This window comes from Asterias rubens, chromosome 22 (assembly GCF_902459465.1).
Source record: "Asterias rubens chromosome 22, eAstRub1.3, whole genome shotgun sequence".
Lineage (NCBI taxonomy): Eukaryota > Metazoa > Echinodermata > Asteroidea > Forcipulatida > Asteriidae > Asterias > Asterias rubens.
Window position 1 is genome coordinate 1,807,985 of NC_047083.1, and position 26,245 is coordinate 1,834,229.

Consider the following 26,245-nt stretch of genomic DNA (forward strand, 5'->3'; position numbering starts at 1 on the left):
TGATGCAGTTTTTACAATCTGGGTAAAGCAAGAAAGAAAACAGTCTCTAACTTTTGTCATTCAACCACTGTTTTTATATCTCTGGACATTCCTTTGTTCTATGTATTAATAGAACAAAATATTTCCCATTACTGGTGCTAACATCTTTTGGACAGTAAGTGTTTAAATTCTCTCCCCATAGAAATTACCCCCAAAACTTGTTCTACTGGTCAGCCACTAAAACAGTTACGAACAAACTCTGTAAGTTTTCAGTCCTACCTTAAGTATGCACATAACAAAGACTCTCCACTACAGCTGCCACACGCATGAGAACACAAGAATCTACACAACAAAGAAAACATTAACAAGTGAAGTTATTGCAAAAAAGCTTGACCACTTTGTGAAAGAAAAGCAAGAGAAAGACAAATGTTCCGAGTTGAAACAAGGTGTGGTGAATCACCATCCCTAGGGAGAAGCATTTGCTCAGAGAAGGGACAAGAGTACAGGGGACCAGACTGGTTCTATCCAACCTCGATCTCACCCCTATGACTTTTCGCAAACTTTACCTTACGTTACCTTTCTCAAAAGTCTGTTGCTGGACATTGTTCAAATCAGTGCCAATATAATTGTCACACAAGGGGCCAAAGTAGCTAGTAGGCCTACCATGTACCAGGGACCACACCAGAGACCAAACAAAATCTTACCAACCTCGCTCTCATCCCTTTGACTTTGTGCATACTCTACCATAACTGTATACCTTTCCCGCAAAGTCTGTTGCTGGACGTCTCTATTGCAGTGCTCAAATCAATGGCAATACAATCGTCACATAAAGGGGACCAGGGACCAAACCAGAGACCAGACTATTTCCTACAAGGCTCAACCTCATCCACTACACATACTCCACCCCATCCATGAACTTTCTCTTCCTCAGTTGTTGGACGTCTCTCTTCCAATGTTTGCTTGATTCGCCAAGGAGTATCCTTCTCTCCCCCGATTACCTTCCCGCCAAAATGACATCAACTCGAGTGTATCGTAGCATGATGCCTTGCTCTTCTGATTCAGCGCCCCCCATTTCGTCCATGGCAACCACGGCCTCTGAGCCCCGTAACACAATTATCAACACTCCGTCAAATCCATCCCTTTTTCTTTCCGGTAATACCAGACTGCCACTCCTCCCCCTTCTCTCTCTCTTCAGTCTAACCCCCACCACTATCATCTCAAGATCCAACAACGGGATCAAAAGTTACAGCTTGACGGGTAGACGGGATGAGGAAGTGGGGGAAATGTTGTCCCTTGACAGCGTGAAATTTCAAGTAGCGTCGACCAAAACGAAAAAACATGTGCACTTTTCATTTCACTGACCCTCATCGCACAATGTTTGTCTGGGTCTCGGTTGACGTACTATCGATTATAATAACATGGATCTTGCAAACATAAGCCCCTTTCACATGAGAAATTTAGCAAGGGTCCCTTGCTAAAATTGTAGCATGTTTGTACAACTTTACAAAATGTTCCTCGTGTGAAAAGACAACCATTTTGTCTTCTGTCCAAGTTCTCTTGCAAAATCTCGACCAAACATTGCTTTATTTTACGACCATGCTAAAGCAAGGGACCCCAGTTTAATTGCTGTCGTGTGAGTGGCACTATATACACCAGACTAGTCTGGTCACCAACCTCGGATTAAATCTGATTTTGGGTGCGTTCGTTTAGCTTCCCTTGGTCGACCCCGCAGTGCTCACTCGGGTGAGCCCCTGACAAGAGCTAATCGAACGATCACACTCGCCCTCTCGTGGTGACGGCATGTACGACAGGTCATCCCTAAGTGATCCACTCCACAAGCAGGGCACTGGGGGCTGATGACCCGGGCGAGCCCCGTCAAATCTATTCGAACGTACCGGGGCAGACCGGGGTCGACTCAGGGAAGCTAAACGAACGCACCCAATACTAAAGCTGCAAAAAGCTATCGCAGAAATGCCACCACAAGGTGCATTCTAACTAACAATAATACAAAGCAACCAGAAAGAATTTCGGATAATCGCAATGCTTTGTGTCGCAAACATAACACTCGGCATGCCTTTCGACCTGGTATTACATCATCACAGGTATTTCACACTCTGGTCCCTGTTGACTTTACATCCCATTTCTGAGGGTATTTTTACGGAGCTATCTAACGCACACGAAATGGACACACAGAGAACGCACTAAAACTTTAACTATTGCACGACTTCACGTTTGTCATAATAGAAAATCATGAAAATCAATACAGACATATCAAATTGGAAACAGGGTTCAACTCTAAGGTTCATCTCAACTGTAACACTTCACGTATATGTCTTTTCCTAATCCCCAACAATGTTTGCTGTCAAACCCTGTACGGAAAACTCATTCTCACTTGGTGTTTTTGTCTGACTGCCTTCCAAGCACCAGTTCTCACGCCCATTAGACCCCTGCCAAATGGCAGCAAATTAAGGGTACCCTTGCAGAACCACAAGCCCCACTGTGCCTACCTACTATTTCCCCTCCCCCTCTTTACTCTAGGTAGCTACCTAGGTTCATACCTCCAGCATCCTTTTGTAGAATCCGTGTTAATCCTTCGCCATTCCGCTTGTCGGTTTGCTTGCTGTTCAGGCTGTGCTGCCAAACAATGCATGCGTGCACAGGATGCCCAACATGCGTGATATTCCATCGCGGGCTTGTTTTTCGCGCCAAAGGATCTTGAGAACCCGACGGCTGATGCGTGTATGATAAAAACACAACCAAGAAGTGTGGTTGACACATCAGCAATTCAAGAGAAAAATTCAAACACATTTAAGATAAAGATAATTATTCATTGATGTAAACCTGTGGTTTTGGAGGTATTATTCCTTGACAACACAGTGGTCATAATGGCACTTCACTCCCAATAGCTTAAGGGATCAGACTATTCCCTGCTAGCCTCGGTTTGGCTATTTGCTTCTAACAGAAATGACACAAACTTGAGATTGGGAAAAACGATCAAAATGGCGATAAGTTTACGAGCATACCTCTGTGATTTTCTCAAACTTGTTTTTGTACTTTCGGCACACCATGCACCATCGTTCGTTTTGGACAAAGTTATCTTTTGTCAAGAAATATAAAAAAATCAACTACCTTTTGTAACGTAAATTTTCTGTAGTTTTAAATTGAACTATACTTGCAAATTTATTATTATGCAAAGAAAATTATTAATTCAAGCATAGTTTGACGTATTACTTTTTTTTAAAGCCTTATTTGTGATTGAAAAGCAAATTGCAGAATAAGACAACCTATCGCTTAGTACATCTGAGACCCGAACTAACCAAAACTCATAAAAAATGACCTCACATGCAACAGCCGTCAGTTCCAATAACACCAAATCTGTATATTAAAAGGTACACAAATCCGCAAATCTCCGAATGAGCTCCGTCCGATATGGCACTCGTTCCTACCCGGCTTCGTTTCCTTTCAATTCTCCATCTTTGACTGACCCGTCCCGTACTTTGCGTGGATAACAGACTCAGCTCAACTAAAGCCACAAATCCAGTCCCCAAATCAGGGAAAAGAGAAGCGAAAAAAAAAAAAAAAAAAAATGATACTGATAAAGGAAAACGCGGGGAAATGGATTATGCCCGTATTCAACATGGCGGTTAGATTGTTGAGAAATTGGACGGAGGATTTAGGGGGTGAATTTCACAGCTAGGTTAGGCTGTAAAAGATGTGTCACACAGACACGCTGGATGTATTACTTTCTGTATTATGGATTCCACGTATGACGTCACGCGAGGTCATGGGCTGGAGAACACTGGGCGTGGTCACTTGCGGATCTAGAGGGGGGGGGGGCTGAGGACATTCGGGAACGACTCCCCATCTCTCTTATTTTCTGCTGTACAAATGCCATCAATGTACGATAATTTTTGACATGATGTCAAGTGCACTAAATACAGCCCCAACATATTCTGGGTAAATATTACCCAGGTCACCCATCAGATCACACGATTTGGGGTTCCTTCGAGGTACAAAGTTGGGCTAAATTTAGTCCCAGAATATTTATTTAGGACACAGATGAGTCCAAAGTACAAAGGGGAAGCACATACACACTTAAAGGTAGTGGACACTATTGGTAATTACTCAACATATTTATTAGCATAAAACCTTACTTGGTAACGAGTAATGGGGAGAGGTTGGCAGTATAAAACATTGTGAGCAACGGCTCCCTCTGAAGTGGAGTAGTTTTCGAGAAAGAATTTTCCACGAATTTGATTTCGCGACACCAGATTTAGAATTTGAGGTCTCGAAATCAAGCCTGAAAGCACACAACTCCGTGTGACAAGGGTGATTTTTTTTTCATTATTATCTCGCAACTTCGATGACCGATTAAGCTCAAATTTTCACAGGTTTGTTATTTGATGCATATGTTGAGATACACCAAGTGAGAAGATTGGTCTTTGACAGGTACCAATAGTGTCCACTGTCTTTAAGAAAGATTAAGACAAATTAGAATACAGGAAAATATGGTTCTTTTAGTGTCGTTTGTAATTTTATTTCAATTGCCGATTAACTTAATTCTTCTACATTGAATTCCTTGCATATTATTATTTGAGTCCCAAAAACTGACAGTCTTCCACAAAACCAGCACCAATCTCAGGAAACGGTGGCGGCGCCCTTCGTCAAGTGACCCAAATAGTTAAGACTTGAAACAGTCGTCGGACCGTGATATGCAAATCACCGAGAGGAACTTTTCGGCGCGGGTTTTTAATAAAAAGAAGTAAGAACAACATTGTTTTCATCATTTTTCTTTTTAAGTTAATGTTTTACAATTCCAACCAGATGACGTCTTTACAGTGATTAATATGCACAAAAACTCCTGTCAATCATCCTTGGCCACGCCCATGTAGATTTATTCTTTAAACGACGAATACAACATACAATACGTACATAAAACGTAAAAAACCTCCATAATATAATAATGACGAACTTATTATTAACATAGACATGATGAATAACCCGACTGTCTTGTTTGTTTATTCTATTAAACAAATCTGATGAGCTACTAATGGATCAATTCTTATTGATCATTAATCGATATCAAATACTATCGATAATATAATCGATAATGGATTTGTTGTGTCTTAATTATGACAGAGCGTAACATTTTTCAATCATGCCTTGTGCGATGATAAAAGCGCCATTTTGTCTCAATGGTTCCCGATCGCAAGTAATTTAAACACTGTGTGCTGTACGTACAAGCACCAGTTTAGGAGCGAATTTTAAAAATATATACTGATATAATAATATTTGATAATCCAAGTTCGTTTTAGAGCTTTTTGTTTTAGGTAAGGGAGAGAAAGTGCATTGTGGGATTCCTAGCGTAGATCTCTGTATCATAACTAATGTGTACAAAATGTGTACATTGTGCATTGCGCAAGACTTTCGTGACGTCATCATGATCACGTCACGTGCATGTACTGGCAAATATTTTTGTAGTTGCCTCTCAGCTGATGAGATTGTCGAAATAGACAGGTCAAAGGTCGACCAAAATTGTCTCGGCACAATCATCGCAAGTAATGAAAAATACATCACCTGTATTCTGTCTACTATGGAGTGCAAAAGATTTTTAAAATGAAATAAAAACAGGTTTGACTATGGTGTGCAGATGTTGTAATAAATACCCCCAAAAGAAAAGAGTTGACGATTGTAACGGAAGAGACGCGATTTACAAAACGTTTTATCGTAAAGGCACAGGTGTAAAAACATAAAAAACAAAACAAAAAACTAAGATTAAGAACCATAACTATGAAATCTGGTGGAGGAAGAATTACCTTTTAAGTAAAAAAAAAAATCAAAAGTAATAATATCTATAAAACAATTTGTTGTAAAATATCTCATAAAATAAATCCATTATAACTAATGTGATTTTTTTTCAGCTAACAATAGTTTTTATTTGTTTTGTTAAATGTCTGACGTATTTGTACAGTAAATTCTCTAAAAGTTTCTTTAAAGGATCCCTTTGCGTCTGCGCAGTGGCGTAATACTATTGGCGGGAAAGATAAGTGGCATTTTTAAAATTTGTTTGAAAAAAAAAAACAACGCCTGCGATTGTTTAGTTGGGAACATACAGACAAGGCGGACAGTGAAAACAACGTCTCGTCAAATTTGTAAAACAATGTGGCAACATAATAGGACTCTGCACCAATGACGTCACTTTTGCTCAAACAAACTTGTCACCACTCTCGCAACCACTAGTCTGTCTGCTGCCACCTAGCGTTCCGTAGTCACAAATTAAAGAAATGTTTCTTAGTGGTGTTGTGGTACGCGTTTGGATCCAAAGTGAATAATAATAGATTTGTTATTAGATTCTGAAAGCAGTAAGTTTATTTCAGCTTGAAGTATCACAAGGAAAAATGTGATTAAAGTTGATTTGAGGGCATTACTTAAGAAAGGAATGCATCCATTTAATACTTAATTTAATAATTATTTAATTAATTCATGTATCTAAAAGATATTGGGGCTGTGACACGGCTGTCAATGTTACAGTTTTACACTAAAACTTAATACTCAATGTGTAACTCTCATGCGGCATTTTGCAAACCTTTAAGGTGTTGGATGCCAATGAAACGCTCTTTCGAATTGACAAAATTCTAGATTTTCACAGCTTCAAATACTTACGCTGGGTAATTTGGTGGTGATTTTTATATCTTGGAATGAATTCTCCCCAATTAAAAACAACAACATACCATTTCATTGCGGTATGTATCTTGAAAAGTTCAAGATTGGAATGAATGTTTTTTTCACCAGCAAAACGTTGTCCTATCCCTTAAATAGGGACCACAAAGTGTCAAATAAATATTTTGAAATGACTAGAAGTGTACAAAACGAAATCCATGGTCAGAAATAAAAGCAATGTTTTTTGTATAAGATCATGTCAAACTATATTTATCAGATTGAAAATGAAAACAAAAATCAAATTAAAAACAAGAACAAAAACTTGGTCGCATTTTTAACATAACAAAACACACGACATTATGTTACACCCAGAAATGGTTCACTTTATAACAACAATAACGATAAAATCTTACTAGAAAAATCCCCCTGTGTTTACCACCTATGATACCATAGACCTTATCGCAAATACCAATGTGCAAGCGCAGACTGTTGAATGAGGTGCATTGTGGGATAGATATGGATCAAATTTGGATACCAGCAAGACCACAATGCACCTAGTTCCAAGCTTTACGCGCGCGCCCCGGTATTTGCGAAAAGGTCTATGTAACACCTATTTACAGTTGGAGCGCCCTCTCTTGACACCAACCATCGAAACTAAAACCCATCTCGATTTTAATTTCAACAGCGTTTTCTCAGACTCTGTGTCTCTAACGAGATGTTTTGTTCAACAGAGGGCGCCCTACACGTAAATGCAGTGACGTCATTATGTCATATCTATTGTTTAGAGAGAATTGCATCACTACTAATATCTACATATCACTACAATCTACAGTAACAAGTCTATTGATCAAATACAACGAGGAGTATCATACATTGTTTTTTTCTTCTTTTTCCCCCTTTCAAAAGATTGTTTTAAATTAACGATTACATGAAAGATTTATCACCAGAAACAATACACCGACAACATGAAAGTTCCTGAGATAGTAGAAAAGTTGTCAACTAAAGTGTTTTGTTTTCCTTCTCCAGTCGGTGAGTTACAGATAATTATCTCAGTTTTTGCGTGGATCCAACATGGCGGCCTCCACAGGGATGCTGCATGAAAGGTTTCCCATAATGGACATCGAGTCTCTTAGCGGCGTCAGTAATCGATCATAAATCGTCTTTGACCTTTTTGTTTGTGGATGGAGAGACTGATGCTGTTGCAGGAAATCTCCCGGACCACATGTTCAAAAGCAACTGAAAGACTTATACAAAATCTCATCTGCAGAGCCGGTAGTTTGGTTTTGAAACACATTATCTCAGTCAGCCTCTGAAGTGTAAGCCTCGTTTTGATGAATACAGTCTCGTTTTGGAACACGAAGTGCCGAGTCCCGTGCTGGTCAACGATATTGATGGTGTCTCGTGTTCGACTCGAGTCGGCATTCGGATAGTGTAATGAATTGACGAGGTGCTTTACAACGCATAATAATGTTATGTTTGTTCAGTTGCAACATCCAGTTGAATCTGTACGATAATGTTTAAGACGATTCACAGTCAACTTTAACAGCATTATGTTCCAACGAGGCAGAATCCATTCACGTATTGGTGCCTCTCAGACTGAGTTCAAAACCTATGACCTTTGACACTCGAACACCACGAGAGGTCAACTCTGGAATGTACATAATAATATTTCTTCGTTTTTGACCTACAACATTAGTCACCAATGGCACCTGTGCGATTTGGGGACGAGGTTATTGGTGTAAGTCATCGAGGATGGTATTAGCACTTAGCTGAAGGTTACTGTGTTCTACGTCATCAAATGTTGCTTTTAACCTCATGTCTTCTTACACATAGCATCCACCCAACTCTCAACCTCGTTACATGGGGAGCGAGTCCAATCAACCTTGATCCCATGGATGTGCCCTTGCTTTACTGTATACGTGGCCAGTACTGGGACGTGTGGGAGTCTCCAGGGTTACCCCCTGGAACTTGGACTGGTACTGACACCCCTGGAGAAATAAGACCTGTAGTGGAAAAAAGAAGAAGACAAAAAAAACCCAATAAATATTTACGTTTTAAAATGTTCTAAGAGGAAAAGTCTGCCCTTGTGACGTATCATTAGCTTGCCAAAGCATGGATCACAAGTTACCTTTGTCTTGTTTCCTTATTCACACAAACATTGATGACCGGTTTTCAATTCAACTAAATATCGCAATCATTCAGTATTATTATGTCTATTAATTTCAACAATATTGATTAAAAGACACTTCCTAGCAGTAAAACTACTGAATTGTGATTTTGAATGTACAATTATAGAAGTTTAAACAATAAAGTGGTAGTTAAAACGATTAAAAGCAAACACTTGACCCCCAAAATAAAAGAGCAAAAAACTCAGAATTGCAAAAAAAGAAAACTATCATAGTACAGTCCTTTACTAGAAAACAGTACCAGTATTAGAAGAGTTTGTTTTGGCTTCCAGCCTCGATTTGGTTACACTAATTTAGAACAACAAAATGGCGGACTACTTACTTGAGAATGCACCGTTGTTGCAAGCACTGTTCATGTGGTGGCTCTGCATGTGGCCGTGGGAGGAGTGGGTAGCATGGTGGGATTGCATGGCGTGATGCTGGCTCGGTGTACCGTAGAGGGATTCATGGTGGTAACCATGGGAGACGGAACCCATCATGCTTCGGTAACTTCCGGAATCTCTCGGTGGCTGTTAACGAAACAAGGAAATACTTTTAGTCATTTTAGTCATGGGTTTTCATTCAGGTTTGGGGATGAGGTTGGCTCGGTTAGTTCCTTTCCCTGCCTTTCACCACTGTGGAACTCGGTTATAATCCCGCCTCATACAGGAGCATTGCGTAACTGTGTATTGGGTCTTCAGTGCCTGCCTCAAAAAGATACATTACCTTTAATTTATTGCATCTTCAATGACCATTTCGAGCCCAAATATTCACAGTTTGGTTACTTGGTACATAATTATGTTGGGATACACCAAGTGGTTATACACACCAAGTGAGAAAACTGGGGTGGATTTCACAAAGAGTTAGGACTAGTCTAATCTCGAGTTAGGACCAGTTACTCGTCCTAACTTAGGACTATCCATGCAATTTGTATATCTCCTAGGACTAGTCCTAAGTTAAGACTAGTCCTAACTCTTTGTGAAATCGACCCCAGGTCTTTGGCAATTATCAAAATTCTTCATTGCCTTCAATTTCTTGCAACTTCGATGACCAATTGAGCCAAATGTTTCACAACTACTTGATGAATATAATATGTTGGAATACAACAAGTGGGGATACACCAAGTGAGGATACTGGGACCAATTTCATAGAGCTGCTTAAGCACAAAATGTTGCTTAAACAAAAAAAAAATCCTTGCTTAGTAAAATCAGATTACCGGCCAAGACTCCACTCAATATTGTTATGCTAAGTTAACAACAGCTAAATACCAGTCACAAGCAAAGTATATGGCATTAAATTTTGGCCAGTAACATGTGTAAAATAAGCGAGCTATTTTCGTACTTAAGCAATTCTTAAGCAATTGTTTTGCTTAAGCAGCTCTATGAAATTGGTCCCTGGCCTTTGACAATATCAAAAGCACTCTCTGCCTCTGAACTGACCTGCACATTCAGATTTGGAGCTGCCGCCATACTAAAACTCGGAACGGGCGGGAGGGCGCTATAACTCTCAGCCGTGCGAGGTACCATCGGAGCAGATGGCTGAGGAATAGGCTGGTATACACTGATGTTATTGGAGAATCCGCCTAGGTTACTAATGGGCAGATGACTGGAAGACTGAGGCGGGGCCTCGGTCTGTTGCCGCCGCTGGTTCCGGAGTTTCTCCTCGCGACGCCATTTGGCGCGGCGATTCGAAAACCAAACCTAAAAGACAAAACAATAATTTGGGAAATGTCATTATTTTGTTATTGATTTGTTTGGACATGGTAGTCTTATCAGTTTAACAACTGCTATCCCTAATGCCCCTGTGTCCAAACGGACAACTTGAAAGCTGTTGTAAGGTCTAAGATCTATCAGAAATACGCTCCATGTTCCTCGAACTCGACTGGTCAGTTATGGGGACAGGGCTTACTCCAACATAGCACCAAGACTCTGGAACTCACTTCCGGATGACCTCAGACAAATACACAACATCACTCTCTTCCAGCAGAAACTCAAAACACACTTATTCTTGCTTGCTTTCCAACATCTTGACAAAACTTGACCGGCGCCTTTGAATGTTTCTCCTTTTCAGTAAAGTGCGCCTTATAAATGCTGTAGTTTATTATTATTATTATTTATTGTATTATTTAAACTTACAATATGCTTTATTTTTTATTAGTTTAAGTCATGTAACATTATTTTTTATTTATTTGAAAACGTGTACCACTAACTAGGCATATGTAAGTAGGATTTAAAACTGCATGGTGAGGAAACAATGTATTAAGTAATTTTATTTATGTATTCATTCATCAATGGTTTATTATATAAATTAACAAAATTAAGTACAATCACAAAATGGAAAAAGAAAAACAATTAAAACAAAGCAAAACATGAAAAATTGCACTCAGAATAGAAATCATCGTATAATAATTTATAACAAAACGACGATTTGACCAGTATGCTCTGATCGTCTTCAAGATAAACGAATTCTATTGAGGGAACATTTTCATGAGTATATTGTGGAATTATTCACTAACTGATATCAGAATATTCCCATCACCACACTCGTATTCTTAGAAATGTTTTTTTTCATTATTATGAACACCAATTGATACACAATCAAATATAATTTAATCATAATTGTATCAGCGAGGTGGTCTGACAAAATAATTCAATATAAAAAAAATGTTCCAACGATATCATCGCTAGAATTAGATTCTTCCACCACGCAACTAAAAAAAAGTACCCTGCCTTTGGTGTGTTTTTGTTGAACCTGTGTCCAGATTTTGTTCTTGATACATGTTTAGTCATATGAATAATAGACATTTCCAGCACGAGCCTTAAAAAGCCCCCTAGCCGGGCGATTTTTATCTCCTGGCGTTTAAGTAAAATAAATGAACAAGCTCAACGCGGGCGTTTTAACTTGATTTGTGAAGTTATCATTTCTGTACGTGAGAAATCAACATCACTGTAGCCTAGTGCTATGATTCATATCTGGCGTCCAATTATAGAGGGCGTTTTTAGAAATCATATCTCTAACTTCTTCTGTTTGTGGACACATTGCTAAACTCATAATGTGAAGATTTGTAAGCCACTTTTTTAAAGAATGTGGAGTCCCCGTCGTGTTGAACAAAAATTGAGGTGTGTGTTCTCATTCGAGCAAGAGGAGTGCAACGTTGGAACCCACTTTAAGTTGTTGATTAAAGGCACTGGACACTATTGGTAATTGTCAAAGACCATTCTTCTCACTTGGTGTATCTCAACAAAATGCACAAAATAATAAACCTGTGAACACTTGAGCCCAATTGGTCGTCGAAGTTGCGAGATAATAATGGAAGAAAAACACTCTTGTCACACGAAGTTGTGTGCTTTGAGATGCTTGGTTACCAATAGTGTCCAGTGTATTTAAAGGAACATGACACCGGAAGTAAATAACTGACCTGTATTCTAGCTTCCGGTAGATCAATCTTTTGGGCGAGGCGTTCCCTGGCAAACACATCTGGGTAGTGTGTTCTTTCAAATTCTGGAAAATAAAAAGAAGAGAACATTTTGTTTAGGACACGTCTTTAAGTTGTCATAAAATATCAAGAACTATTTGGTTATAGTGTTTAACTTGACATTAATGACAACAATTTGCAAGGCCAGAATGACAAACTACTACACACAAAAGTGTCTGCAAGTGACGTCATCACGTACAGCAAGGGCGCCCTCCGTGCACATTTCAACACACAGAATACCACACTTGTTGTATCAAGATCACAATAGTTTTTCACGCGAGTTTAGAGACAAAATTACCCGGCAATTTTAAACCCATCTTGCACAACAAAACATTTTGGTCGGGCTGTGTCTCGGGTAAATGAAGCAAGCGACGACACTTTAACTCGATTGGTCAAACCGCTCGCACTGGAGATAATTAATTCCGCCGTTATCAGAATTAAAAATATATGTACCCCCTCGCGAGCTTGGTAATTGACCCCAAGGACATGTGCATTGTGTATGGAGAAGTTACTCTATCATTCATAGGGTGGGGGTGATCAAAGGCATTGACAATGAGGGGCTATTGTGTTTAATTCATAGCTATACAAATTAAACTCGTATTTATTTATGAAATGACCTTTTGAAATTATTGCTTTCCACATCGTTCTTGATCTTATTTTAAATGAGGTGCGAGGAGCTTCGGTATAAAATTAAACTGGATAGAATAATATTGGGTGGCTGGTTTTTTTTCCAGACGTAGAAAAAATAGTTTGGGAAAAGACTGTGCTTGTCTCACGAGTATTCGATCGCTGTGAACCGTGAAAGCGCGCGATTTTGTTCCTTCACAAAATGTTCATAATACAAATTTTAGGAACCGATGCAATTTTGAGGCATGTTGGACACAGTCGTGGCAGTATTAGTTTGGGGTAAATTTGTCTGCATACACCCAAACCAAACAGTGTCCACAAATGTTGATGTATTTTGGACACATTACCATCCCTTGGGGGTAAATATGTCTGCATACCTCCAAACCAAACAGTGCACATCCAGTGTCCACGAGTTTTGAGGTATTATTTGGACACACTGCTAAAGTTTTGGTTCAATTTTTCTGTGTACACCGAAAACACAAAAACCAACAGCGCACTTCTACAGTGTCCAACATATCTCAAGAATCCACACCAATGTTCGAAGACACTTCGACTTTTAGACACTTAACTGTGTCAAATTGGAAGCTACCTTCGGGAAAATGATCTCACAGCTCATGAAGACGTTTTTGTATTATTTCAACAGGCTTGGAATATCATTTTGCATAGAACGCACACTTAGTAAGGTTTGCATTAAACAATTTTAGTGACTGGCAAAAGCAGGTTAGCTTGTCATTTCACAAGTCTGCCAGCTTTTCACGGACGGTCCGTTTGTTTTTCAGGAAATAGGAATTATATTCAACACTGAACTAGCCAGCAGGATCACATTGTCACCATGTTAAGTTTATGAAAACTACATTATCAAATTAAAAGTTGCAAACTCAGTTATGGAGGAATTGTTATCAACAAATTGTCACTCTGAGTATTACATTTTATAATAATGAATGCACGAGTAATACAACAAAACCATCTTCCAAATTGATGTTTTCCAAATCTGAATTTGAAAACGAATTAAAGTACGCCTTGACAAAAGACTACTGCAATTATTTATGTATGAGACTGCCATTTCTGTCGGTGGAAACTACGAAGAATGAGCCACTGATCGGCCACCATCGCCCGCCGTCTGCTGCGAGTTATTCACGGCAGTGGATTGCCCTGCCAAACTCGCAATTACGCGGAGTGCGTAACAATAGATTGCATTTGTGGGTGATATTAGTTTCCCTAACGAGGTATTTTAATGCAATATTGATGGTGCTCATGTGATGGGAACATTAATGTAAGAGTAGTGAACAAAGCTTCTCATTTCTATACGACAAAGAATTTAAAAAAGTGTAAAAAAATTCATCGGTCTAATTATTTGCTTTTTCGTCGTTGCTTTGTTCTTTTCGATAAGTACACGCATTCCACTCAGGCAAAACCATGTACTTATCGATCCTCACACCCGGACCTGCAAGTCATTTCCCCGGAGGATCAAGAGCTCAACAACTGGCCGATGTAGCCTTGAAGATATTACCCCTTTCGTCTTGAAATATGTCTTTAATTCCAAGGAGACCCCCTCTAGGGGATGCATGTAATGCAAAAGACGGTGGCCACGCGAAGAGTGGGGCCGGCACATCGCGCGCGCGCCTCACGATTAGGCGCGTGAAATCGTGTTTTTGTCTTTGTGTCGCTTGGGTGTGTGCTTATTTGCAGATTGCACTGTATTAAGAATGTACTGTGATAAAGCTGACCCTGCCCATCGCCCAAGTCTCTCTGCGAATAGTTTGTATGTACAGTCGTAATTCCCAGCATCCAATATCTCAGGTAGCAAGCCATGCGTGCACTCGCGGCTCGTTTTCTTGGCGGGAAAAACTAATTGCGCGCTGATCAAAAGAAGAGCCAAAAAGGAGACAGAGTAGAGGGGGAGAGAAAAAAAGAGGCGCAGAATGGAATGACGCCCATTGGCTATTATGCGTTCTTCATTTCCAGTGTTTGCGCATGGCTTGGCAAGTAGAAGCCAAGGTCATGGCGCTTTAGCGATGTCGCTAAGAAGGAATCTTCTTCTTTTGTTTTAGCCGCCGATGGACGGAACTCTCGCGGCTTTACGTATTATAAGATGAAGTACTAACACCGGTTCCTCTTCCACCACAAACAAAATTATTAAATTTGGCTGGTGAAAGTCATTGCATGTTAAGCTTATTATGGCTCAATTTCTGCGGGTAGGTTTTTTTTGAAGGTGCACCAGGTCACATTCAAGAGAGACACACGAGAGGGAAAAACAAACAGATGGTTTAAACTTTGATTCTAAAATGTCCCTCGTCCATTACTAACCTGACTATCAAAGTGGGTCACATTATGAAAGTTGATTTTTTTATGTCAGACTGGTTTTCTTTCTTTGCAAAACTTGGCTGTTAAAATTACACCATTGCTGTTGCCGCAATATAGATAACCAAGAAAGAACCCACATTTTGTGTTCAGAAAAGTGCTAATTTAATACCACCCTTTGCTGCAAATTTTGTTTCTTTTTGGTACAATGTGCTAACACCCATAAACATAAATAAGAATTTGTCCTAATCTGCTCAACAAGAACGACAAAAAAAAGAACCACCTAACTTACGTTGAGATCTCAACTATGCATTTTGTTCACCGAGGTCAAAGTAAAGGCAAGTTTCTGACACGCAATGATGGGTAAAACGGTTGCATAGCCTAGTTCGATCGCCATTTTGTTTTTGTGGCGTCACACCAAATTTGGTGATTACACTTTTACAAGGGGTCACTGGCATGGTGTCGGCACCTTTTTATTAAACAAAATGGTTATTTATTTCTATACGAACCCTTGAAAAACAGGAACCACAAAAGGTGTCATGGGTTGGGACCGCCTTGTCGGTATACCAATAGAGAAAGGACCGGGTACAGACGGTGAGTTAAGGATCTCTCTGTGTGTATTGACCACGGACAATAGAGACGGGCACCAGACACAATGAACGTGTACAAATAGGGCCCATAGATCATCCGTGTACAGACGTCGCCTGTAGTTACCACTGAGTGCTAAATTGTGCAATTTTGATAATGTACTCCTACCCCTTATTCGGGATGGCTGTAATTTCTCAGCAGGTAACGTTGTTTGTGAGTTTGAGGGTCGGCCAAGCAGAACGGTGAACGACCGAAAGTATTTATTTTTCCCTTCTACCTGGCCTTCCCTAAAATTGTGTTGAGCATAGGGTTGGTGGTAAGTGCTTTTAAGATTCAAACCAGAGGTACTATTAAATCTTTGAAGAGACACAAAATGATATTTTTTTTTTTAAATCGCGTGACTGGAATTACGCACGAACAAGTCCCCCTGTTCCCGAGAAGAAAATTAAATTGTCAAACCAAACTCGTTTAAACCATACCATTTCCCCCCCTCAATCCCCTTCCGATTTAAAACAGCCGTCTGATTAATCCCTGCACGAAACGGTCGTTGTTTAATTGATTAAGTCATACTTGAACAAGTCTCAGTCGCCTTTATGAATAACAATTAAATATCAATTTCGTTCATGGACAGAAATATAATAATTTAAACAACAATGAAATAAATATATAAAAAAAACGCAAGCGGAAAGGTGGAAAGGTAAATGGTCGGGATATTGTATAAAAATACCTCGTTAAACCAGAGAGTATTTTTTTTATTTTGTTTTAAGGAAATAAATACATATTTATTTTTTACAGATTAGGAGATAAGTCATGTGTTTTCGAGTGAGAGGTAAATGACTTGGTCCTAACCCGGAATATACAGTTTTGCGAGTGATTTAACGAGCAGCGACCCCCGATGAACTGGCCAGATAACGAGTCAAGGTTACCACCAAATTGCAAATGTGAATTATAAGAAGAAAAAAAAAGAAAAAAAAGATGTAAAAGAACAGAACAAATGCTGTGAATCGAAATGTTGTTTTCCCTTCAACAATCTAAAGTGATTTTATTTTGACACGGGACTTACGGAAGATACAAATTGAAGATTTGATTTCGTCTCTAGAATAATCAAGTTTATTTTTGTTTAATGATTAACCCCAACGGTCGGTCATTGATTTCTTGCGTTCTACCTGTTCACTACCCCCCCCCCCCCCCGAGTATAATTCGTGGGGGACTACAGTTTCATTTTATGATTGTAACAAGTTTGATTAAGAAGAAAACATTGATACCGTTTGTAATTAATTGAAAAAGCAAAATCAACGTTTTCTTTTATTTTTATCTCGTTCCAATGATCAGTTTGTCGAGGATGGTCGTTGTTCTTGACGATTAGTTTTCTTCGAATAATTTAGATATAATTAAAAAATGAAATCAACGTTTTGTTTGTATCTTGCAGTTTGGCAAGGGAAGACTTTGATATTGGACTCGAACAATTAAAGGAAACATAATTATTTTTCTACAAAATAATTAAGACCCGAATAATACTTGATGGTCAAGGGCGATCGGCATTAAGTTAATATGTTTCATTGGTGATGTTTTACTATTATTGCTGTATTTATCTTTCACTTGAGTACCAGTTTCTGCAAGAGCCTTCACAATAAGACATCATTTTAAAGACATTGGACACTATTGGTAATTGTCAAAGACTAGTCTCCTCACTTGGTGTATCTCAACATATGCATACAAATAATGACAAACCTGCGAAAATTTGAGCTTTTTCGGTCATCGAAGTTGCGAGATAATAATGAAAGAAAACACACACTAACTAATTTTTGTCACTATAAGTTGTGTGCTTTCAGATGCTTGGTTCCGAGACTTCAAATTCTAAATCTGAGATCTCGAAATCAAATTCTAGGAAAAATACTTCTTTCTCGAAAACTACGTCACATCAGAGGGAGCCGTTTCTCACAATGTTTTATACTATCAACAGTTCTCCATTACTCGTTACCAAGTAAGTTTTTATGCTAATAATTATTTTTATGTAATTACTAATAGTGTCCACTTCCATTAATTTATGTTTCATTTATGATTTTTTTGCTATTATTCACTCGTGGACCAGTCTCTGCGAGAGCCTTCAAAATATGACATCATTTTTACAAATCAACCAGTATTTAGAAAACTACGAATTAAGCATGGAGGTTGGTCTATGGTAAAATACGACGTCGTGCGTCAAGAGCACGCCTCATCGTCGTGACATTGAGTCAACGTGCTTTCTCTCTTTTTCTCGTCACTTCCTCTCGTCATATACCGTATCGCTTATTTGTAATGACGACGATTGGGTTATAGCGGCGAGTCACCGCCATTTAATTTCTCAACACCGAGGACGATTTCTATGACTGTTTGAGGAGATAAAACACGTACGAAACGTCATAATTCGTCATAATTCCATTGGACAAATTATTTTTTGATTAACAATTGTGTATTATAGGCACTTGTTGGTCGCATCGCGCTCACTGAAACAGCAGACTCCATATCCGATTCAGCTCGTGTTTTTATTTAGAAAAAAATGATGTCCATGAATAATATATGTGGGTTTTGCATCTAAGATAAAGAAAACAATTTAGTTTTACCCTTCATCGATGTGTATAAAGCACTTTAAACTCCAAGCCTACACCCGTATGGACTGTAAAGGGGGTAACCCTGTTTCAGCAATTCATTTTACTCCAATGTTATTGAACCCCTTAATGCAGAATGACATCATTTTTGACAAGGTCTTGTGGAAGAGTGGAATTTTTCTCTTAAAATGAAATGAAAGAGGTCACAGAAAGAATGATAGAAAAATGAAACATTTCGTAGTAAAAACAAAAACATCGAACACATTTCGTATTCAACCAAGCCATCTGCCCGTTGCATGTTATATTGTTATTTTTCTATTATTCTCGCAGCAACAGTTGTCGCCTTTATAATATGAAGAGAAATATTACCCTTCGCAAAAAAATTGTCAAAACAATGGGAAAATTATGGCAAACTTTGTGATAAAAACACAAGATGGGTCACGAACATGTCTATATTCAACCAAACCACCTGGTCTTTGCATTTTTGTGTGGGTGTCTGTGTCTGCGTGCATGCAGCAACAGTCACCACCTTAATTTGTTAAACAGAAAAATATTTCGTCCTTGGCAGTTTATTTCAAAAGCACGGGGAAATTAGAGAGTTATACAAAAAGTACGGGCGTACGTGACAAAATGGTATTCATTCCTCATTATCCGACCGGGGGAGAGGCGACTTTGGGCCCGGTGAAAAACGGTGATCAAAGGGGGACGGCAGTGTGCGTTGGCCGGAGTTGTACAATGTTTGCGTGCAGATGGGTTGGAATATTGTAGAATGTCAGAGACGATGACATGGGAATGGCAATTTTGGGCAGTTGTTATTTGTGTAATATTATTTCCTAAGTTAGAAATTGAAGCTAAAGGTTGACAAACTCAGCAATGGCAAGTAAAGTGACACTTCCTTTATAAACTGAATTGACCGCACACCATTGGAAAACAACAAAGTCATTTCAATTGAACTTGTTCTTTTAAACCGAGGTGTCAACAAGTCTAAATTTCGAAAGAATGCAAACATTTAGACAAGGAAACCATCTAAGAAATATGGGAAATAAAAATGAAAAATAAAAATTTGTTGACCATTTTATTTTTACCACACGGTCATGTATCACACAGTTTGAGATAAACTGTCTTCCCAAACGGTTTTTCTTGTTGGTTTTGATGACGTAAAACCTTGAAAATGCAGCTTTGATTGTTTTATTTGAAGAAAGAGTAACAGTAACAACAAAACAGAACTAGACATAGGAGTTTTACAACTGTACAATATTGTTATATATTGATCGATCAATATTATTAGTATCAATATTGCTGGAAAGAACATGTAATCGATGTCAAGCTAATATCTACACAGCTTACCCTTCTCTAGTTCTTCTATTTGTTGTGCCGTGAATGAGGTCCTGTTTCTCTGGAGCTTCCTCTTCAATCTCAGCCTAGCCTGTGCCTCCTCGCTATCATCATCCTTGAGGTCCCCGTCACCTGGATAAGCACACAAGAACGCCATGTTGGTGTGTTGAGGCATTGCAATTAACAGATTGATTGTCTTTTATACATGTTCAGGGGCGATGGGTGGAAAGAAAGAGAAGCAGACGAAAATGCCTCTAAATAAAAAAGAGCGGGAAACAGATTTGTTGCTTCTGAACTAAAGGAGGAAAATGATTTGAACAACTCCTCAGAATAACTGTAAAAATGATCTCAACAAAAACTTAATTCGCTTTAAATTCAATTTGTTGTGCCTTGCGTACGGATGGTCGATTATGCAGCTGCCCCTAACCGAAAAGGGGAAAAAACTAAAGTTGGGGGACTATAAAAGAGGGTGGAAAATGAGGTCTTATCTACCGGAGCGATCTTGCGCCACTTCGCTGCCGTTTCTGAATGCATAGTCCCCCGAAGCATCACGATTTGTGTACAAACGCCACGAACTTATTTGGGTCTGGTGGGCCATGGTTGTGGGACCTGCCGTCTGCAACGGGTACTTTTTGACGGCGTTGGTAGTCGGCGGGACCGGTGTATAGTTGTAGCCTTTTGAGGGTATCGACCCAGGGTTTCTGTTGGTGTTTTTCAGCGGAAGGTGGTGGTGTGTGTATCCTCGATTTGGATAACCTCTGGGCAAACTTCACTAGAGGTCACAGTCCTTGTGGAATACCTCTCTGGCTGAGATTGTTCCCCCCTCCATTGAAGGAATTGACTTCTCACAATACAAGTTCGTTTGGTGCGAGTTTGAAAAAAGGGCTTTGTTTGATGAGTTGGCTGGCGATAAACACATTCTTCTAACGGAGTATATAGTCGGTTGTTTTGAGCGTGCTGTTGTGATTTTTTTCAATCGGTTCACAACAACAAAATGCTTCACCCTCAATTGATCAGACAAAAATGGGGACTCAGCGCGGCATGTTGAGCCACAAACGCCGCACGAGGATAACAAATGGAGCGATTCTTTACATTTATAATCGGGAATTGGATATGAACTTAATTTTTGGTAATTGTGAGGTTGAAAAGTTGAATGTTGCACACGAGAGAGAGCGAGGCGTGACGTGATGTTTTGGGGTTGCAGACACAAATGGGAATTATTGGAAAATTGAAATTAAAATGTTTCTTTTGTTGACGTTTGATTGGGTGAATGTGAGCAGGACTCCAAAGTGGGAAAAGTCTTATTGATAGTGAAGGAGTTGTAGGAGTAGACGTGATGGATGAATTCGGTTGCTTGTAATGTTAGAAAATTATCTATTTAATTAATTGGACTCGGACATAATATTTATAGTACTGTCTTTTGAAAGAGATAGGAATAACATGTTTGTGCAATTCCCCCTCAAATACATCAATGAAACTGTCCAATCGACACTTGTGTTTCTCTGTGAATCTTAAAGAAAATGAAACGCCAGTTTGAATTGGTCGACCGGACGGGTTGAACGACATTAGGCATTTGAACAACGCCCCCACCGGTTCAATATAGTACAGTCACCCGTTCTTTTGTGTCGAAGAGGGCAGAGCGGTTTTCTATTGGTGCTGTTGTTGGTGGCGGAGGGAATTTCGGGGGTTGACATTGTGCAATAGATTTGCCCCAAATTTGATCAAGTCAACAACAATTGTCGGCCGAACAAAAGCCGGATATTTTTCATTTGGCGGGAACAATGTCATTTTAATAGTGTAGCTCTAGGTGTTAAATTGGCTTCACTTGTGTCTTGAAAAGACCGGGCGCGTCGGGACAAAGCCTATAGCCAGCGTGGTTGCTTGGATGATGGGTTTTCAAACGGAGCGCTATTTGTATACACTAGTTACATGTTCGTGATTGATCGTCCAACAACAAGTCGCGTTCTCCTCCTGAGTGGTAAAGGTGACGAGTTTGCCAATAAATATATTTGAATGTGGTTTTGGAACGATCGTTTCTACTGGCAGAGCAATTACTCAGTGTATTGGCTTGCCGAACTTTACGAGTGATGTCTTTTCATTGCTTTACTGGTGGAGGTCGATTGCTTCAGGTTATAATAGACTAGAGGCCGTCACGCCTCAAAGTCACGCCACTGTCCCAGACTAAATTGTATTGGTGATCATAAAGTACTTTTTTTCTTTAAAGCAATCCTACCGAAAAGGAGTCTATTTCCGACACCATAGCTGCGCCATATTGGTTTGTCTTTTGAGCTGTCGTCAGCTGCCATTGTGTGCCAGAAGGGTGATATGATAATTGGTTAAATGACGTCACGCTTCATCAGCCGCAATATAATTTCGTGCCTGATGTATCACTTCAAGCAATAGACTGAATTCAAAGCTCAAATAATTGAGAATTTCAAAGAGGTGATTCTGCAGCTTTTTGAAGGCCACTTAGAGTTCACCTGCACGTCGAGCCACTGTATGTCAACAGTTACATGTTTTCGGTTTAGGAGAACCTGGGGACGATTTCACGAAGAGATCAGATTTATCTTAATTGATCTCAATCATAATTGTTAAGCAAAGTGTGATGTCACAATACAAAACACTACACTGCTAGAACTGGGGCGTTAAAACTGGCGCCATGGGTGTTGTTACATATATAAAACGAAGAGGGAATCACAATTTACGCAAAGGGTGTTAAAATAATATAAATGGTTGCCAAAACAATTACACTGGTGTTATTTTAACACATGTGATGCTAGATCTGGGTAGGTTTGCATGGGTATAGTGTACAATTTTGTGCACAAAGTGTATGGGTGAAAGTATTTTCTAGCCCATTAAAGAATAAAAAAAAAAGAAGATAATAATCGGAAGGTCCAGTTTAGGATATCAATGACTTTGACTTCCCAAAAGAATCGCACTTTGGAGAAAACAGTTGATTTCTTCGAGAAAGACTCTGCTAGTGTCGAAACGTGAGGCCATTAACTAGTATTTGCATTTATGCCATCGGTCCATTTTGTTGGTTATTTGTTTGCAACAGCTATTTCTACTTTCTGAAGTAAACACACATGTGTCATGACTTAATAGTGTAATCCCGCACTCTTAAGGATTAAAAAACGCAGTTGCTTTGGTTGAAGAGACATACGTTCTCGTCTTTAAAATGTACCGGCAGTACACGACATTATAACTTAATTTAGAATCATTTTTTTGCAATCTATAAATTATGCCTACCAAACCATTTTGCGTTTCACTGAAGGCAACAACGAATACTTCTCTTGTACAAACTATTAAAAAACTCAAAACTAAATTGAGATCAAATTGAATTGCTCTTGGTTACACTTGAGGACAGAGATAAGGAACACACGGCAACCATAGGTCGTAGTAATGTGGGCCAAACGTCGATTAAACGAGGTCGACACCACCAAAGCCTCACGAGAACAAGTAAAACACCGCGAGACGTGATCGGATTAAGAGTAGACTTTGATTATCGCGAGTTCATTCGGGGATTAGAGGAATTTAGTAGCTTTGAGGATTAACCTTTGTTCTACTGCGATGTTGGGGCATGGGTTAAGCAATCTGAACGAAGGGATTACATTGATTTGATTGGCTAATACGAGAAGCACCTTTGGGCGGTTGAGGGCGCAATGCTGCAGGGCATGCGCAAACGTCAGACTGGGTTTCAGGATTAAGCGATTGATTGCTCGTTGTTATAATTATATCTCAGACACAAGCCAAAAACTGTGATATTTATTAGAGTTTTAATTTGTATTTGATAATGGCTTCAGACCAATATAAAACATTGTTACGTCACGATTAGGGCACAAAATTACTAAGAGTGGTAATTCAAAGTAAATAGTTTTTTTTTTGTGAGAACAGGCAGACATGAAGGGCACTTACTTTAATTTATAAAGAGTGACCATACATGTTTAGATATGGTGTGGAATGAGTGGCTCTAATATTGTTGGCATTTTAAATACACCTTCCATTTGTTTAAAGGTCACGCCAATCAATTTAAATTCAGACATAAAGTAAAGAGTGCGAACTAAACACAAACACATTAAAAATTGAAATCGACTGATGTAGAAGTCATTATTAATAAGCCTTCCTTACAACTTCCGCTGCATCTTCCTGGAGAAAGCCAAGAGGAGAGAAGAAGATGAAGAGGGGAAAGGTGGATGGTGTGGGAGTTGGAGAGAGAGAGAGAGGGGAGGAGGATGATGAGATGCAAAGTTGTTTTCAAGAAGCCGCACGCGCGGCATCGTTCTCTGATCGCGCAATGCTGATGGGACTGAGCGGTAATGTGACCTTGAGCCCGCAGCATGGCAATGGTACTATTGATCAGCCAAGACTCTTCCACCTTGCAGAGTTCCTCCCCCTGGGGCCACGCTTGTGCACGCACCCGTGCACCTTCATCGTTCATGAATATCAGATGGCTCTTTTTTTTCTTTCTTCTTCTTCTTCTCGAATATATCCGGAGGGTTTTTATATTTCCCCCCTTCCCCTCTTCTAGCATCGTAGTCCCAAGTCATCCCCGCACGCAATAAATATAATTGGAGACCGAGAGCCTTTGTGACTGGCCGCGGGGCCGGCGGTGCTCCCACCCCGGGCGGTAAGCCCACACAACCTCGCTCCCTCTCATTCACTCCACCGTACTATTTACTAATAATCAGTTCTCATATACAGAGATCATATTATATGATCGCCTGCTATAAAGCTTCCTTCTTAACTCAAGGTTTTTCTCTCGCGATCTTTGTGTTAGTCTTGAAATCCAGCCTGCCTTACCAACACCTATACAAATCGTGTGCCTTTTGTGTATGCATGGTCGGGTATCTGCAACGGTGACTGTGTGCTTTATAACTCTACGGGTATTACGCGCGTAATACAAGTTCTGTTCAAACTTTACACGCCAACTAAAAGAGGTAGCGTAAGGGATTTAAATGTTCACTGTAGGCCTGCAACACAAGTCTTCCAAAACTCAAAAGTATATCATTCGCCGACAAAACTCGTAACAGAACAGTGTTATATCATAACTAGCCTACATTGCACTAGATATTACTGTTGAAACACCAGGGGCCAATTTCATAGCGCTGCTAAGCACACAAATTTGTTAGCATGACATTTTGGCCTCGATAAAAACACAATTACCAACCAAATTTCCACGTGGTTTTGAGGATAAACAAACAACAGTTGAATAAAAGTAACAAGCAATATGCAACAAATGGAAATAACGGTTGGTAATCCTGTTTTTATCAAGGAATACATTTCATGCTAAGCAAATTTGTGTGCTTAGCAGCGCTATGAAATTTGACCCTGTTCCTACATCCCTACGTTCAACATCCCTTTACGTTCTAATGTTCAGACACCCTAAGTCCCGACAACCCTACAAGTGTATGATCCTAACCCCACCTCTATATACACAAACCCCACCATAGAGTATAGATCACGAGGAATTATCTCAACATAGATGTTTCTGAACATGGTCACCAAGTTAAGAAAACCCCAGGTGAGATCATAGAGCAAGGGTGAGATGAAGAACTTCGAATGGAAGGTCAAACAGAGGTGTCTGTCACCCTAAAATACAAAAATTATTGTAAAATGTGGCATGATGGTGTCTTCTTCAGACACCATCAACATTTCCATTAAAAGTTTCACGTGAGTGATAACATGATGGTGAAGCAAGTGACTGACTTGGGGGACCTCACCACGTGTGAAAGCATGTTAATCAAAATATCAACCATGCGAACGATCGTCTGCACGCTCAGTGAAGACAGAATGCCCGATGCAAATACTTCCCGCCAAAACTAGGTTAATCTGTAATTTGCTCATCAAAAAGATAACAAGAAGCGCTTTCAGGCACACCACCTTGTAGGTATGTCTCAACAACGGTAAGAAATCTTGTAACTTTCGATGTCAAGGGCGGTGTATACCGGTTGCCTTTTATCTTCCACTATTGCCGAGAACCAACTGCTTTATTTTGGAGTTGGGTGTCACTGCGATAAATTGCAAAAGAGGGAAGAAGGAAGGTCATTAGGCCAACCGACCCGGATCCAAAAGACTGTGGAAGTCCACAAACGTTTGAACTCGTGGATCTAAACAATTTTGTTTCGGTCCAAAGTCTCCCAAAAGGTTCGACAGTCTTCCAAAGTCTGAACTCGATTGCTTTAAAGCTTTGAGCTTTTTTTCTTTTTTTGTTCTTCTTGAAAAACCAAGTTGTGTGAATCAAACTCAATCTGTCGGGCAAGACAGTAAAAAGGCAAGAGAGACCCAAACAAAAGTCAATGAATTCATTACGAATTCACAGCACGAATCCCTCCTCAAAGAACCTTCATCAAATCTCCAATGAACAGTTTCCATTTCACTGCAAAATAACACCATCTTCTAGCCAATGCCAAAGCCGACCTATAATTGGAAAATATATTCCACGAGTAGAGTTCCTCAATCGCAACACAGCAGTCATTTCCCCTTTTTTTCTTCGAAGTTCTAACACGTACCGAATCTCCGAGAACCTT

The 26,245-nt window shown here is 39.6% G+C and overlaps 1 protein-coding gene across 2 annotated transcripts in view; it reads right to left on the minus strand.

Annotated features, from left to right (window-relative positions):
- Positions 1–7,224: 7,224 nt before the first annotated feature.
- Positions 7,225–26,245, minus strand: part of LOC117305236 (paired box protein Pax-6-like) — a 103,114-nt gene continuing 84,093 nt past the window's right edge. For both annotated transcript variants that reach the window (XM_033790059.1, XM_033790058.1), the window contains 5 exons: positions 19,731–19,850; positions 12,223–12,305; positions 10,244–10,504; positions 9,148–9,334; positions 7,225–8,642 (listed from right to left, as the gene is read on the minus strand). In XM_033790059.1, coding sequence (XP_033645950.1) covers positions 8,548–8,642; positions 9,148–9,334; positions 10,244–10,504; positions 12,223–12,305; positions 19,731–19,850 — 746 coding nt within the window. In that variant the 3' untranslated portion in view covers positions 7,225–8,547. The remainder of the gene's footprint in view (positions 8,643–9,147; positions 9,335–10,243; positions 10,505–12,222; positions 12,306–19,730; positions 19,851–26,245) is intronic.